Source organism: Chiloscyllium plagiosum, unplaced genomic scaffold, assembly GCF_037043375.1.
Source record: "Chiloscyllium plagiosum isolate Xiang-an unplaced genomic scaffold, Cpla_swu_hap1 HiC_scaffold_7, whole genome shotgun sequence".
Classification (NCBI taxonomy): domain Eukaryota; kingdom Metazoa; phylum Chordata; class Chondrichthyes; order Orectolobiformes; family Hemiscylliidae; genus Chiloscyllium; species Chiloscyllium plagiosum.
The window spans coordinates 73,970,694-73,988,293 of record NW_028270145.1 but is presented as its reverse complement, the minus strand read 5'-3'; the positions used below and the strand labels follow the sequence as shown (position 1 = coordinate 73,988,293).

The 17,600-nt window shown below is 42.1% G+C and overlaps 1 protein-coding gene across 2 annotated transcripts in view; it reads left to right on the top strand.

Annotated features, from left to right (window-relative positions):
• Positions 1-1,675: 1,675 nt before the first annotated feature.
• Positions 1,676-17,600, top strand: part of steap3 (STEAP family member 3, metalloreductase) — a 40,213-nt gene continuing 24,288 nt past the window's right edge. Inside the window, exon 1 of one of the 2 annotated variants that reach the window (XM_043693995.2) lies at positions 1,676-1,812. Coding sequence is in view for 1 of the 2 variants with exons in the window: in XM_087989187.1 (XP_087845313.1) it covers positions 2,281-2,286 (6 nt within the window). In the remaining variant the exon portion in view is untranslated. Of the gene's footprint in view, positions 1,813-2,192; positions 2,287-17,600 lie in introns of those variants that run through there. The other variant, XM_087989187.1, reaches the window with a different exon arrangement.

Here is a 17,600-nt window from a genome sequence, read left to right as displayed (position 1 = left end):
AGCTTATCTATATCCCGCTGTAACCTGCCACATCCTTCCTCACTGTCAACAACTCCTCTGACTTTCGTATCATCCGCAAACTTGCTCACCCAACCTTCTAGCCCGTCCTCCAGGTCATTTATAAAAATGACAAACAGCAATGGCCCCAAAACAGATCCTTGCGGAACACCGCGAGTAACTGCACTCCAAGATGAACCTTTACCATCAACTACTACCCTCTGTCTTCTTCCAGCCAGCCAATTCCTAATCCAAACCTCCAACTCTCCTTCAATGCCATACCTCCGTATTTTTTGAAGTTGGTTGTGTCTTATCGTTCACTGGCAGAGTTCATGTGATGTGATACAGTTACACCAATATGGAAATTTCATAACCAACAAATATAAAATTACTTTTTCAGAATCAGTGACTTCATAATAATAGTTTGAATCTTAGTATGCCATGAAAAACCCAGTTAAAAATCTCATTCAGTATGTACAGGTATAACCATCCAAGAGTGTTTACACTAAGGCTAAGAGTGTAACCACAGAAGTGCTCATCAGTTCAATGACTTCCAATTGATTACAGTATGTGGGACCTCAACAATGCACCCCTTTGGTGAAGTGTAGAACCACTGATAGCTTAGCTGCATACTCCAAACGGTTCTTTCACTTTCAGAGGAATAATTTCAGTGAACACTTAAATGACATACTATTACAAAATTGCTGTACCATAGTTGGACTCAGTCGTAAACTCTCTGGTTGAACTATGTTTAACACAATAGAAGATGATTGTGCTTGTTGGGGGGGGGGGGGGAGGCGCACCCAACTTATTCCTAAGATATCGCTACGAAAGCTCCTCATGGTATTGTTCTAGGCCAATAAAATTCAGCACAAACTTGTCTTGGGGCCATTTCACAAATTTGATTCCATGTCTCTCCCTGATGGGGAGGTGCCAGTGTTGGACTAGAATGGATGCAGTCACAAGTCACTTGACACCAGATTATAGTCCACACGTCCTACCTGACAAAGGAGCATTGCTCTGAAAGCTTGTGATTTCACATGAACCTGTTGGATTATAACCTGGTGTTGTGCAGTTTCTGATTTTGTCTCTCTCTCTGGCCACAGTCTCAGACTAGGTGGCATGGTTGCTCAGTAGTTAGCATGGCTGCCTCACAGTGCCAAGGGGCTGGGTTTGATTTCACCCTTGAGTGACTGTCACAGATCCTGGGTTTCCTGCAGGTGTTCTATCTTCCCACTACAGCTTGGGTGGATTGGCCATACGAAATTGCCTATAGTGTGCAGGCTAGACGGATTAGCTATGGGAAATGCAGGGATACAGGAATGGGGTGGGTCTCTGTGGGATGTTCTTTGGAGGGTTGGTGTGGACTTGATGGGCCGAATGGCCTGCTTCCACACTGTAGTGATTCTGTGATTCAGACTGAAACACACTGTTTCAGAATTTGATGTCCTATTTGAGCCTAGAGTTTCAGCATATGACTATGTCTCACTGTACCCTGGGCGTTATGTAATTTCATGTGGTTTCAAAAATGCAAAAGGATGGTTAAATATAAAAACGTTTAAAATGCAAATGCAAAAAGAGATAAGCAATGTTTTACGTTACTTTGGCAGGAAGGGATAAAAACTAATGAAACTAGAAATTCTGTGAATCTGTGATAACCGTTAAGGAGTGAAAAAAGTTTGGGTTTTGATAAGGAATTAGGAATTGAGTTTCATCTAATCGCGATGCCCAGCGTGGAGGGCGCAGTCTAGAATGTTAATGTTTTAAGTCACATGATAACTTTCATTCCAGTTGCACCAAGTGTAAAGGCAGCATGTAAGTAACTACCAGGTTAAAGTGTCTTTGAGTTCGTCGTGTTACTGTCATCTTGTATTAGTGTTGCAAACTGGGTTAAATTTCTTGCGATCTGCATGTCGAGTTACTTTCGATATCTGGGTAATGTGTTGTGGATTAGTTCAGCTTGTGCAGGGATCTTCTCTCCGAGCTGGAGGGAGTTCGCGCTTGGTTTCCGACAACTTTCTGGCTAACAATACCAAGCCTGATCTGCATTCGAGAATTCATTGATACCAGAACTCCCGCCCCGCGGATGATTGCAAAACTATCTGCTTTGGGCCGGCTGCTCTTTACTATGCCTTTTTATTAGTTAAGTTTCACATGGAAGTTACAATGTAGAAACTGCATTGTATTGTATGATATAATTCCTTAAGAATCTGCTGTTCAAGAGAAGACCGAGAACTCACGTCTTTGTGTCTGTGGGCAATTGCTGTCTCTCCTTGGCTTGGAATGAAGGTAAAGAAGGGAGCTGGAAAAGCACAGCAGGTCATGCAGCATCCAAGGAGCAGGAAAATCGATGTTTCGGACAAAAGCCCTTCATCAGCCTTCCTAATGAAGGCACCACTCTGATCTAAACTCTGGTTTCCAGCATCTGCAGTCCTCACTTTTGCCATAAAGGTAAAGAAGGTAGAGCCATACTGAGTCAAAGCAAACACTCAAACAGATATGTAAACAGGATGACACTGTGACCAGTGGTGTACCACGGGTTTGGTGCTGCGTCTCTTTCTGTTTACGTACATTAATGATTTGAGACATGAACGTAGGAAGTATGATCAGTACGGAGCGCAGAGCAGACCAGGACGTTAAATGTCTTCAAGGCAGCGATTGATTAATTCTTGCTCTCTCAAGAAATTAAGGGCTATGAGGAGCGTGTGGGTAAGTGAAGTTGAAATGCCCATCAGCCATGATTAAATGGCGGAGTCGACTCGGTGGGCCGAATGGCCTTCCTTCCACTCTTATGTCTTATGGTCTTATGGTTCACAGATGACCATGAAAATTGGTGTGGCAAATAGTGAGAAAAAAGTCTTGGGCTACAGTACAATGTAAATGGGCTCAACAGTGGCAAATGGAATTTCATCCTAAGAAGTGTGATGTATTTTAGTGAGTAAAAAGAGAAAGGAATATATGTTGAATCACAGGATCTTAGGAAGGACTATGCATCAGAGAGACATTAGTGTGTAGGTCCATAGATCTTTGAAGGCTGCAAGATGTACTTAGGATGATCAAGATGGCATATAGGATACTTGACTTTGAATACAAGAGCAGGAATGTTATAATGGAGCTGTACATAATATTAGTCAGGCACAGCATTTCTGGTCGTCACACTATAGGAATGATGTGATTACACTAAGGAGGGCATAGTGGATGTTCATCAGGATGTTGCCTGTGCTGTATCATTTCAGCTATGAAGAGACTTGCTTGACTGTGTTGTCTTTATTTTCAGAGCACAGATAGCTGAGAGGGACCCGATTAAGGTCTACAAATTGAGAGGCATTAAGTAGATAGTGAAACCTTTCCCTTTAGCAGAGAGGCTAGTAATCAAGAGCCGCAGCTTTCAGGTATGGAACGAGAGGTTTAGAGGGGATTTGTGGGGAAAAGAAGATAACAGTCGAAATGCATTTATTTGTTCCTTAAATTTAGCCATTGCATATCTACTGCCTTTCAGTGAAGTTGTCACAGCCACCTTTGTTTTTACCCCATCCTTCATATCTTAATTTTCTTTGTTTAGACCCAGAGACCAGGTTTTGGATAGAATACTTTCTATTCCAGTTAAGAACTCTATTATGTTGTGATCTTTTTCTCCCTTTCCCCAAAGGAACTGTCTCAAGATTAACTAACCCCATCTCATTGCACAGAATCAGATCTGTTACCTAGTTGGACTAGTCACATTAAACATTAACCATTTATGTGGTCCAAGATTTTATCTGCCATGGTATTATTGCGAACATGGTTTGCCTAGCCTGTGTAGATTTAAAGTCACCCATGTTTACTGTAGCACCCTTGTTGCTTGCGCCTTTAATTTCCAGTTTAATGCCATCCCCTACTGAACACTGCTTGGAAGCCCATAGACAACTGCCACCAAGGTTTTCTACTTTATTCTACCCAGACTAAATTCTCATCTAAGTTTCCTATGCTAATATTCTTTCTCACCTTTGCATTTCTTAGATTTTTATACTAACGATACCCATCCATCATTTTCTTTCCTTTTTGCCTGTCCAACCCAAATGTCGAATACTGGCGGATGTTCAGTTCCAAGTCTTGGTCACCATGCAGCCATGTCTCTAATTGCAAACATATCATACCTATTTATAACTATGTCCACTTTTAATTCGTCTACCTTAATGTTTTGTGCGTTCAGATGTTGTACCTTTTTTTAAAGATGTCTTTTCTTTTTACCTTTTTTTGTGCAATTGACCTATTTGCTGCCAGCAGTTGTTTTCTTTGCCTTTGCTTTCTACTTATCATTTTTTAAACATTTCTTCTTTTTCTCATTCTTGTCTTCCTTCTACAGTTCCTATGCCCCTCCACTCTTGTTTAAACCCTATCCCTGCAGGAATTTTGCACCAGTCCTGCTGGAGTTGCAATCCATGCAAGTTGTATAAGTCCCAATGCCTCCATCTTACACCATCCCTTCAGCCATGCATTGAAACAGTCTTGATTTGGAGATGCCGGTGTTGGACTGGGGTGTACAAAGTTAAAAATCACACACCAGGTTATAGTCCAACAGGTTTAATTGGAAGCACACTAGCTTTCGGAGCGACACTCCTTCATCAGGTGGTAGTGGAGGGCGCAATCCGAACACAGAATTTATAGCAAAAATTTACAGTGTGATGTAACTGAAATTATATATTGAAAAATTGATTGTCTGTTAAGCCTTTCATCTGTTAGAATACAGTGATAGTTTCACTTCTTTCATGTGTATATCACAAAACCCTATGGGAACTGAACTTAGCTATCAGCCTCTGCTCGGGACCTTGGGTTCATGTCACATTACAGGTGACCACCATTGCACTATACACACACACAGATACTCCTACACACTCACACACTCACATGGACACACGGTCACACGGACATACAGACGCGCACACAGACACCACACACACCTTTACAGACACACAGACTCCCACATGCACCCTCTCACAGACGTAAGACACTCTGCACTCACTACACACACACACACACATACACTTTCTCACACTCACAACCCCCAAAATGCACCACCTCACATTTATCTAAATTAAACTCCATCTGCCACTTAACCCACTGGCCTATCTGATCAAGATCCCGTTGTACTGTGAGGTAACCTTCTTTGCTGTCCACAACACCTCCATGGTGGCTGAATGGTTAGCACTGCTGCCTCATAGCACCAGGGTCCGCGATTCGATTCCAGCCTCAGGTGAATGTCAGACATTCTCCCCGTGACTGTGTGGGTTACCTCTGGGCGCTTCGGTTTCCTCCGACAGTCCAAAGATGTGCAAGTCAGGTGAATTGGCCATAGTGTTAGGTGCATTAGTCAGAGGGAGATGGGTTACTCTTTGGAGTGTTGGTATGGACTGGTTGGGCCGAAGGGCCTGTTTCCACACTGTAGGAAATCTAAAACCTCCAATTTTGGTGTCATCTGCAAACTTACTAACTATACCTCTTATGCTCACATCCAAATTATTGATATAAATGACAAAAAGTAGTGGACCCACCACCGATCCTTGTGGCACTCCACTGGTCACAGGCCTCTAGTCTGAAAAACAACCCTCCACCACCACCCTCTGTCTTCTATCTTTGAGCCAGTTCTGTATCCAAATGGCTAGTTCTCCATGTATTCCATGAGATCTAACCTTGCTAAATAGTTTCCCATGCAGAACTTTGTCGAATGCCTTCCTGAAGTCCATATCGATCACGGCTACTGCTCTGCCCTCATCAATTCTCTTTGTCACTTCTTCAAAAAACTCTATCAAGTTCTGCTTGAGGACCTCATTCTGTATCATTGCTACTGACACAGACAACAATTTGCAAGTGCAGAATCGACAACCTGTTATCCTTAAAATAGGTTCCCTCATTCTCCTTCCACTACACCATTACACACACACATGCACAAACACTATCCAATCTCAATCCATGCAGCTGAGCCACTCCTGGTGCCATGGACTTGGCTCTTGTTGCATTCCCCTGAGAAACCATCTTCCCACAGCTCGCTTTGCTCTGTCCGGTGGTCTGGTGTAGTCCTGTGCACTCCTTACTTCACTACTTCACTGTTCATGCTATCGACAGAGATCCCAGGCCTGCAGATACTTTATGCTGACACGAGCCACCATTCTAGATCCAAAACATGGATTTTCTGCTGCTGCCTTGGACATTTGAAATGTATCCCTAACTTAGCACTTTGCTCAGGACGATTGTTTCAGCTGGCCAAACTGGCTTGCTGTGACTTACCCTTAAATTACTCGCTTTCTATTTACTTCGTCTAGTTTAAGGAATATTGATTATATGCCAGTGTCCTTACTTTATTTCTTACGCTGTAAACACTACTAATCTAAAGACCATTATTTTAATGACTAGACAATAAAAATTCTCACTTCCTCTTACTTACTGAAGATACCACTTGAGTTTACACTTTCTCTGTGATATTATTCTTGAATTTTTAAAAAAAATACTCAGCCATGTCTCACAGCTACTCAATTCCTTGAGGCTGAAGATAAATAAAGAAAAGAGAAGTGCTCTTTTCCTTTTCCTCTTCAATGAACTCCATTTCATCAAACTTTAAGACTTACCACCAGGGCATTTAAGCTCTTATTTATAACATTAGGACTAATCACTCTCATAGAGTTATACAACACAGCAACATACCCTTTGTCCAACTTTTCCATGCTGATCAAGTTTCCCAATCTAAACAAGTCCCACTTGCCTGTGCTTGGTCCATATCCCTCTAAACTTCCCCTACATACTTCCCCAGATGTTTTTAAAATATTGTACCCGCACTGACCAGTTCCTCTTGGCGTTCACTCCACATACGAACCACCCTCTATAGAAAAAGTTGCTCTTAGGTCCCTTTTAAATCTTTCTCCACTCACCTTAAAAATATACCCCCTAGTTTTGAACTCTTTCCCCCACTCCCCACAGAAAAGATATCTGCTATTCACTTTATCTGTACCCCTCATGATTTTTAAAAATGTCTATAAGGTCACCCCTTAACCTCCTACACTCGAGTAGGGGAGCAAAGTCCCAGCCAATCCAGCCTATAACTCAAACCCTCCAGTCCTGGCTGCATCGTGGTAAATCCTTTTTGAACCATCTCCAGTTTAATAATAGCCTTCCTCTGGCAGGGTGACGAGAACTGTACACAGTACTCTAAAAGTGGCCTCACCAATGTCCTGTACAACGTCAACACAATGTCTCAACTCCTATGCTCAGTGATCTGAACAGGAACGTAATGCTTCTGAACTCTTATTATCTCACTTTTGAAAGCCTCTCACTTGCCAGTCATCCTTTTACCTGTTATTAGGCTACTCCATTCAACTCTTGAAAGTTGAAGGACTTAGGCTCGAAACGTCAATTCTCCTCTTCGCATGCTGCCTGACCTGCAGTGCTTTTCCAGCACCACACTCTCAACTCTTGAAGGTCCCTGTCTCATGCCATCAAAGTTTGCCTTACTCCAATTAAGAACTTTAACTTTTATACAAGGCCAATCCTTTTCTGTAGCTATTTTAAAATGAATAGAATTATGATTGCTGGTCCCAAAGTGCTCCCCCAGTAACACTTCACTCACTTGTCCTACCTTCTATGCCAGGAGAAGGTCCTTCTCTAGGAGGTATATCTACATATTGATAAAGAAAATTTTCTTGAACGCATTTAACAAATTCCTCACCATCCAAGCCCTTACCACTATGGTAGTCCCAGTCAGTGTTTAGAAAGTTAAAATCCCCTATTATTACAAACCTATTATTCTTATATATATCTGAGATCTCTCTTCATATTTGTTCTACAATTTCCCTCTGACTATTGGGGGCCTACAGTACAGTCCCATCAAGGTGATCATCCCTGTCTTATTTCTGAGTTCCATCATATGGCTTCTCTGGATGATCCCTCAGAAATATCCTTTCTAAATAGTAGTGTTTTCTTTAATTAAAAGGCCTCCCAACAGTGAGTGTGAGGTAGAAGAACAAATAGGTAAGCTGATTTTGGAAAGAAGTAAAGGCAGCAGGAAAGTGGTGATGGGAGATTTTGATGTTCTGAACATTGACTGGGATACACTTAATGTCAGAGGTCTGGATAGGGCAGAATTTGTAAGGAGCATCCAGGAAAGTTTCTTAGAGCAGTATGTCAATAGTCCAACTAGGGATGGGGCCATATTGGACCTGGTGTTGGGGCATGAGCCAGGCCAGGTGATAGAAGTTGCGGTGGGGGATCTCTTTGGGAATAGTGACCATAATTCTGTAAGTTTTAGAATACTTGTAGACAAAGATGTGAGTGGTCCTAAGGGAAGAGTACTAAATTGGGCCAAGGCCAATTATATCAAAATTCAGCAGGAGCTGGGAAATGTAGATTGGGGGCAGCTATTTGAAGGGAAATCCATATTTGATTTGTGAGAGGCTTTCGGAGATAGGTTGAAGGTAGTGCAGGATAGCCACATCCCTTTGAAAACAAGGGATAGGAAAGGCAAGATTTGTGAACCAGGAGAAAATGTGTGACTAACCAAGAGCAAAAGGTACGTATACATAAGATCAAGGCAGCTAAGAACAGAACAGGCTTTGGAGGAATATTGGGAAAGTAGGACCAATCTTAAATGAGGAATCAAGCGAACATGATTCATGAAATAACTTTCGCGAGCAGAATTAAGGAGAATCCCAAGGCCTCTTATTCATATATAAGAGATAAAAGGGTAACTAGAGAAAGGGTTGGTCCAGTAAAGGAGAAGGAAGGAAAGTTGTGTAATGAACCTGAGAAAATGGGTGAGATTCTCAATGATTACTTTGCATCAGTGTTCACTGAGGGGAGGGACATGATGAATGTTGAGATTAGAGATAGAAGTTTGTTTACTCTGGATCACATTGACATAAGGAGGAAGATGTTTTGGGTAGGCTAAAGGATATTAAGGTGGACAAATCCCAAGGACCGGATGTGATCTTTCCCAGGTTGCTGAGGGAGGCGAGAGAAGAAATAGCTGGGGCCCTGACAGATATCTTTGTAGCATCCTTAAACACAGGTGAAGTGCCGGAGGACTGGAGAGTTGCTAATGTTGTACCCCTATACAAGAAGGGAGTAGGGATATTCCAGGTCACTACAGACCAGTCAGCCTGATATCAGTGGTGGGAAAGTTGCTGGAGAAGGTACTGAGGGATAGAATCTATTTATATTTGGAAGAGAATGGGGGAGTTAGTGATTTACCAATTTAATAGAGTTCTTTGAGGAAGTGACCGAGTTGATAGATGAAGGAAGTGCTGTAGGTGTAATACACCATGAACTTTAGTAAGGCATTTGATAAGGCTCCCCATGGTAAACTAATGGAGAAAGTGAAGTCAGATGGTGTGCAGAGTGTTCTACCTAGGTGGATAAAGAACTGGTTGAGTAACAGGAGACAGAGAGTAGTAGTTGAAGGGAGTTTCTCTAAATGGAGAAAGGTGACCAGTGGTGTTCCACAGGAATCAATGCTGGGGCCACTGTTGTTTGTGATAGATATATATATATATATATATATGTAAAAATGACCTGGAAGAGGGCATTGGTGGTCTGATCAGTAAGTTTGCAGATGATATAAAGACTGGTGGAATAGCAGAAAGCATAGGGGACTGTCAAAGAATACAGGAAAATATAGATAGACTGGAGAGTTGGGCAGAGAAGTGGCAGATGGAGTTCAATCTAGGAAAATGTGAGGTGATGCAGTCGGGAAGGTCTAATTCTAGAACAAACTATACTGTAAACGGAAGAGCCTTGGGAAATGTTGATGAGCAGAGAGATCTAGAAGGTCAGGTCCATTGTACCCTGATGGTGGCTGAACAGGTGGAAAGAGTGGTCAAGAAGGCAAATGGTATGCTTGCCTTCACCGGACCGGGGTTTTAGATTAGATTAGATTACTTAGTGTGGAAACAGGCCCTTCGGCCCAACAAGTCCACACCGACCCGCCAAAGCGCAACCCAACCATACCCCTATATTTACCCTTCACCTAACACTAGGGACAATTTAGCATGGCCAATTCACCTGACCTGCACATTTTTGGACTGTGGGAGGAAACCGGAGCACCCGAGGAAACCCATGCAGACACTGGGAGAATGTGCAAACTCCACACAGTCAGTCGCCTGAGGCAGGAACTGAACCCGGGTCTCTGGCGCTGTGAGGCAGCAGCGCTAACCACTGTGCCACATGGGGTATTGAGTATAAGAGCTGGCAGGTCATGGTAAAATTGTACAAGACTTTGGTTCGGCCACATTTAGATACTGTGTACAGTTTTGGTCGCCACATTACCAAAAGGATGTGGACGCTTTGGTGAGGGTGCAGAGAAGGTTTACGAGGATGTTGCCTGGTATGGAGGGTGCTAGCTATGAAGAGAGGTTGCGTAGTTTAGGATTGCTTTCATTAGAAAAAAGGAGATTGAGGAGGGACCTGATTCAGGTCTACAAAATCATGTAAGGTGTAGACAGGATAGATAAAGAGAAGTGTTTTCCCAGAGTGAAGGATTCAATAACGAGAGGTCACGCGTTCAAGATGAAAGGAGAAAGGTTTAAGGGGGATACACGCAGAAAGAACTTTACACAGAGGGTGGTAAGTGCCTGGAATGCATTGCCCGCAGAGGTAGTAGAGGCAGGCACGGTAGATTAATTTAAGGTGTGTCTAGACAGATGCATGTGTAGATTAGATTAGATTCCCTACAGTGTGGAAACAGGCCCTTTGGCCCAACAACTCCACACCGACCCTCCGAAAAGTAACCCATCCAGACCCATTTCCCTCGAACTAATGCACCTGACACTGTGGGTAATTTAATCTGGCTAATTCACCTGAACTGCACATCTTTGGACTGTGGGAGGAAACTGGAGCACCCAGAGGAAACCTATGCAGACACGGGAAGAATGTGCAAACTCCACTTAGCCAGTTACCTGAGGCTGGAATTGAACCTGGGAACCTGGTGCTGTGAGACAGCACTACTAACAACTGAGCCACCGTACATAGGGAGCAGAGGGATACAGATCCTTAGGAATTGGGTGATAGATTTAGACAGTGGATTTGGATCAGCACAGACTTGGAGGGCTGAAGGGCTTGTTCCTGGGAAGTAAATTTTCTTTGTTCAAAAACATCACTCCCCGCTTCTATCCTTTCTATGCCATCTAAACCCCAGAGCATCGAGCCACCAGTTCTGTCCCTCCATTAGTTGTGTTTCTGTAATAGCTATGATATCTGAGTCCCATGTTCTTATATGTGCTCTGGGTTCATCTGCCTTACCTGTAAGACCCCTTGCATTGAAATAAATGCAGTTTACTTCTTCAGAGTTGCCAAATGCTCTTTTCTTTTCTACTTAACTTGCTCTTTTTTAAAATTCCGAGCCAACTTTACAACACTAATTAGAAGCTCTCACCTCTGTCCCCCTTCCAAAATAGCACTAATAAATCTCCTCACCCAGATAATGGTCTCCTTCCAGTTTGTGTTAAAAATATCTGTATTCACTCTGCAAAATCTTAACCCTGTATCTAAGTATATTGTTCTTACCAATGTGTACAACAGCATCCAGCTTCTCACTCACCCTCTTGACAGCGTGTTTTAAAAAATTCTCAAGGTCAGGTTCGTAGGAGAGTAGTCTGACACAGAACAAACGACCAAGAGGCGAGTCTGCTAGAATATGGGCATTTTATTCCCCGCAGCGTCGCCACAACCAGGTCTCATACAACGGGTCTGGCTTATACTCACTCTACATGTTACCGGAACTGGGAGCCGTCAGTTCTCGTAGAGCGGTTGCCAACAACCCACGCTCGGCGGTTAAACGTAACCCCGGAGCAGACTCACCGAACTGGAGACTTTTCCAGCTGATATACTCTTTTCCAGATATAAACATTCATGTGAACAGCAGAGCAAGGCTAAAAAACACATTCCATTCTGGTTACATACAGATAAGAAGATTCACACGGGGAGGTGTGTAATAAGATTCACACGGGACTAAGCAACACCTCCATTCCGGTTAGATTCACACATGTATTGGGACATAATTTTTAACCGTTTCACCACATTCCACTGCTTGGCCCAATACATGTGTTACATTATGATTCACACATGTATTGGGACATAATTTTACACCACATTCCACTGCTTGGCCCAATACATGTGTTACATTATGCTTAATTCAGTTCAATTCGTTTCAGTTAATTTCAGTTCAGTCAATTCAGTGTAGTTCAATTCAGCTCAGTTCAGGTCTGTTCAGTTCAATTCAATTGTGTTCAATTCAGTTCCGTCCATTTCAATTCAATTTAGCTCAGTTCCATTTTGTTCCGTTCAATTTGATTCACTTCAGTTCCACTCAGTTCAGTTCAGTTCAATCCCATTCAATTCTGTTAACTCCGCTTCAGCTTTTTGGACATGCCCACATCCTCCGCTGTACCCCAGGCAAGGGGTTCTTCGGCAGGACTGGGATCCTCTCAAGGGTGGACAGCAGCGACCCTGGGGTTCCTCCGGTCGCCCCCCACCATTTCTCAAACAAACTGCCACGTACATGCCCACATCCATGCCATCCCGGGACGGTCGGGACCTCCACAGTTTGTTCTTCTGGTTTCTTAGTCTTTTTCCAAAACATTGTTCTGTATCAAAATCTCTCCTCAATTGCGATTGACCCTGCTCGACTACGCCAAATGTTTTAAAAAATTCTCAAGGTCAGGTTCGTAGGAGAGTAGTCTGACACAGAACAAACGACCAAGAGGCGAGTCTGCTAGAATATGGGCATTTTATTCCCCGCAGCGTCGCCACAACCAGGTCTCATACAACGGGTCTGGCTTATACTCACTCTACATGTTACCGGAACTGGGAGCCGTCAGTTCTCGTAGAGCGGTTGCCAACAACCCACGCTCGGCGGTTAAACGTAACCCCGGAGCAGACTCACCGAACTGGAGACTTTTCCAGCTGATATACTCTTTTCCAGATATAAACATTCATGTGAACAGCAGAGCAAGGCTAAAAAACACATTCCATTCTGGTTACATACAGATAAGAAGATTCACACGGGGAGGTGTGTAATAAGATTCACACGGGACTAAGCAACACCTCCATTCCGGTTAGATTCACACATGTATTGGGACATAATTTTTAACCGTTTCACCACACAGCGTTTTGCAACTAATTTGTGACATCCCCAATGCCTGGCACCAGGGAGGCAATACACCATCCTGAATTCATGCTCACGGCCACTGACAGGAGAGTTCCGTATAACAATTACTCTTGAATCTTAACAAACCCGATAAACATTTTTGTTGCCCAAGATCTGGCTGCCACTTTTATTTTCCTGTGAGAGACCATTCCCCTCAACATTACCTAAAGTGGTGTAAATGTTTGAGAGAGGAATAGCCACAGGAGACTCCTGAACTACCTTTCTATTCCTCCTGACAAATAGTGACAAAGAACAGTGAAGCAGTTACTTATTTGGCTGATCTCACCTGCTCTGCAGCAGAGATCTTGATTTGCTTGCTTAGGCCGAGCCCAAGCCTCTGAAGTCTCTTAGAATTGAAACAGTAATTTTTATGTAAAATGATAAATTGTAAGTAAGTAGTCCTCGACTTTACACAAGATTAACCCTTGAAATTTAAAACTTTTGCCTTCTCTTTCACCATTTTACAGTCTTGTCAGTCTTCACCAGTTAAGATTGGTCAAGGATACATTTTAGACAACACTTCATTGATTACCTGTAGTTACAAAGACTTATCTGAACCATGATAACCATCTTGGATTGTCAAGTATAACTTCAGTCACTAGTGGATTTTTTCCATTTGACCCAGCTGAGCAGTTTTGCTTGTGCCACACTTCTCTGAAGGTGAATTGTTTGTTTATTTTTAACACATTCCTGGTTTTCAATTCCTGTATCCACATTTAGATCAAGGCTGACCTGGACCTATTTGTCTGGAAGAATCTGAATTTCTAAGCAATTTATTGGAAAGTAGGTGTTACGTGATGACACTATCAATCATTACTTCATCACATTATAAATCCAATGACGTGTGCATAATCACATATCCTGAGATGTATTTATCTATTAAAATTTACCGAAATGGTTTATCACTTTATAGCTCCTTTTTATATGAATAATTAGGAGACAAATAAGACTACTTCAGTTCTTCATTGTATCCCATTATTGTGATACTGCAGCCCCTTACTCTGAAATCTCCTTTGACTCTCCATCCCTTCCTGTGCCTTTTAATCCTCGAGATATGGCATTTTGTAGGTATCCTACTTTTGGTCACTGAGGCAACATGATGATTCAGTGGTTAGCACTGCTGTATCACATTGCTGGAGACAAGGGTTCATTTCCATCCTTGGGCAGAGGATGTGGAGGATCTGCAAAGAGATTTAGATAGGTTGTGAATGGGCAAAGGTCTGGCAAATGCAGTGCACTGTTGGTAAATGTGAGGTTATCCACTTTGGAAGTAAAAATAGTAGGTCAGAGTATTATTTAAATGGTGAAAGATTGCAGCATGCTGTTGTGCAGTGGGACTTAGGTGTGCTTGTACGTGAATCATCACAAGTTGCACCTGCAAATCAACTTGTGGTGATTCACGTACAAGCACACCTAAGTCCCACTGCACAACAGCATGCTGCAATTTTTCACCATTTAAATAATACTCTGACCTACTATTTTTACTTCCAAAGTGGATAACCTCACATTTGCAGGTACACCTGCAAATTAGGAAGGCAAATAGGACATTGGCTTTCATTGCTAAAGGGATTGAATTTAAGAACAGACAGGTTCTACTGCAATTATATTCCAGGTGAGGCAGCACCTGGAATATTGTGTGCAGTTCTGATCTGTCGTGAGGAAGGATATACTGGCTTTGGAGGTGGTGCAGAGGAGGTTCACCAGGTTGCTTCCAGAGATGAAAAGGTTACCCTATGAGGAGAGGTTGAGCTGCCTGGGACTGTACTCGCTAGAATTTAGCAGAATGAGAGGAATTTATAGAAACGTAAAATTATGAAGGGGATAGATAAGATAGAGGCAGGCAAGTTGTTTCCATTGGTGGATGAGACTAGGACAAGGGGACTTGACCTCAAGATTGGGAGAGTAGATTTAGGACAGAGATGAGGAGGAACTGCTTTTCCCAGAGAGCAGTGAATCTATGGAATTTTCTTCCCAAGGAAGCAATAGAAGCAACTTCATTAAATATATTAAAGACATAGTTGGATTGGTTTTTGCATGGTGGGGAATTGAGTTAGGGGGATAATGCAGTTGGAGGAGCTGACATGATCAGCCATGATCTTAATGAATGGCAGAGCGGACTCGGTGATCCAAATGGCCTACTCCTGCTTCTGTTACTATGAAACTGTCAATGTGGAATTTGCACGTTCTCCATGTGTTTGCGTGGGTTTCCTCCAGGTTTCCTCCCACAGTCCAAATGTGTGCAGGATAGATGGATTGGCCATGCTAAATTGCCTGTAGCATCCCAAGGATGTACAGGCTAGGTGGATTTGCCGTAGGAAATGCAGGGTTACAGGGATAGGGTAGACGCTTAGATCTGGGTGGGATGCCCTTTGGATTCAATGGGCCAAATTGTCTGTTTCCACACTGTTGGGTTTTGATTATTAAGCCATCTGCTTTCCCCACTCTTGAAGAATCTTACAAAGTCCATTTATTTCATTGAACTTTACCCTCAATGATTGAGCAGATTCCTTGCTCAAAACCCTCCCCAAAGTATGCAGGATATAAAGCTGCTCTATATGACTGCAAACATTGGTACTTTAATTTAAGGAAACTTACTACTCTATTTTTATTAGGTTGTTGGCACTGGTTCCAAAATCTCTCCTGTTATTGGCTCAGACAGTTGGTAGTAAGTGTTTAGTGGCATTGTATTACAGAAAATTCTCATCAAAGTCAATGATTTTGAGCTACCTGCCAGATGGTACTGCTGTCTAATGTAACTGTGAGCAATGCAATTTTTTCCATTTGTTTTGAAATGAATTTTAGTAACCTGGTGGAATTTCTGGTGAATCTGCCTCTTGGCATTAGGCCCATCTAAAATAATTCACCAGTATTTGTGCTAAACTCGAAACTAGTTTGTACTGCACATTGTGCAGAGTTCATGTAGTTAACCTTTGTTTCAGCCTAGAAATAGTACTGTTGAAATTGGATAGTATTGTTGACATTAAACAACCCTTGGATCTTTGAAGATTGTGAGGCATTAGAATATTAAATAAAAATTGTTTGTATAACTCAATGTACTAATAACTTAACAACACAGACTGTCAATTTGTTTGTAATTCCTCAGATGAAGGTTTTGAACTGACCTAGATGTTCCAAAGGGAGGGATTGAGCAGTCAATTGTTTCTGTAGCAGGGCAGTGGAAAAAAACTGTTATTTTTTGGGGTAATAACCAATCAAACTGCAGATTCTGGAAATCGGAAAAAAAAACAAAATTGCTAGAAAAGCTCAGCTCGAGCAGCATCTGTGGAGAGAAATCAGAGTTAACATTTTGGGATCATTGACCCTTCCTCAAACTCACTGTCTCAGTCACATGCTCGCTCACTCTCAACCGCATTCTCTCTCGCTTACTCACTCAGTCACACGTGTTCGCTCAGGCGCTTGCTCACAGTCACATATTTTCCCACACACTTGCTTTAACTTGCAGCTACTCCAATTCTGAGGAGTGCAACAAAATTTATGAAGGACTTAAGTATGACACCATCAAAGGCTGGTTTCAGTAGAACTCCCTGTTCCATCAGCATTGGCGCCAGTATTGTCTGTCCACAGGATATGAACATACAAATTAAGAGCAAGAATAGGCCACCATACCACATCACCACAGGAAATGACATCACCAACCCAAAGAAACCCAAACTTATAAATAGAAAGCAGGAATTTTCAGCATTGCTTCGTCTGAGGCCCACTGAAGATGTTACCTAGTAGGGTAACAAAACGTCTGGAAATGAACCTTCCACCTCAGCAAGCAAACCTACATCCAAAACTTCAACCTGAGCTACAAATCTTCTCAAAACTCACTGTAGCCTTGCTCCTGTTGCACATTCTCAAAACAATTTTGTGTTTTTTTAAATTGCCTTTTACCAAGACAGAAGAAACTCATCTTTGCAGATTAGAAACTTAGTTGAATATTTGAAACAAGATAGCAGCTATGACTCCTGTACTTTATCTCTCCCACTTGTTCAATGTTTTTAACAGTGTCCTTGGCTGAGGTTTCTGAGCATTTACTTTGTAAAAACAAATGATTGCAAAGTAAAATTTTGATTACAAATAGAGTCTAAAGTTCAACGTTTTGAATTAACTCTATCTGCCATTTTGTTCACAATGGAAAAGCTGTAGGTAAAGGTAGCATTTTATTCTTCTGTAGAACTTTGCTCTACATTTTTTAAATGTACTCCAGTATACATGTGTGCAAGCGCTGGTGTATATGTTCTTGTAATTGTTAGTTTTAGTATTTTGAGATATTTAATTTTGAAAAGAATTTGAATTGTTGTAAATTAAATCGAAAGACATAGTTTTTTCAGTCAAAGTAATTTGTACAAATTCAACTTAAAATTGCATTATGTCCACTCCTTGCATGATTATAAACTTTGCAGAATTCTTTTTAACATATAGTTTGCAG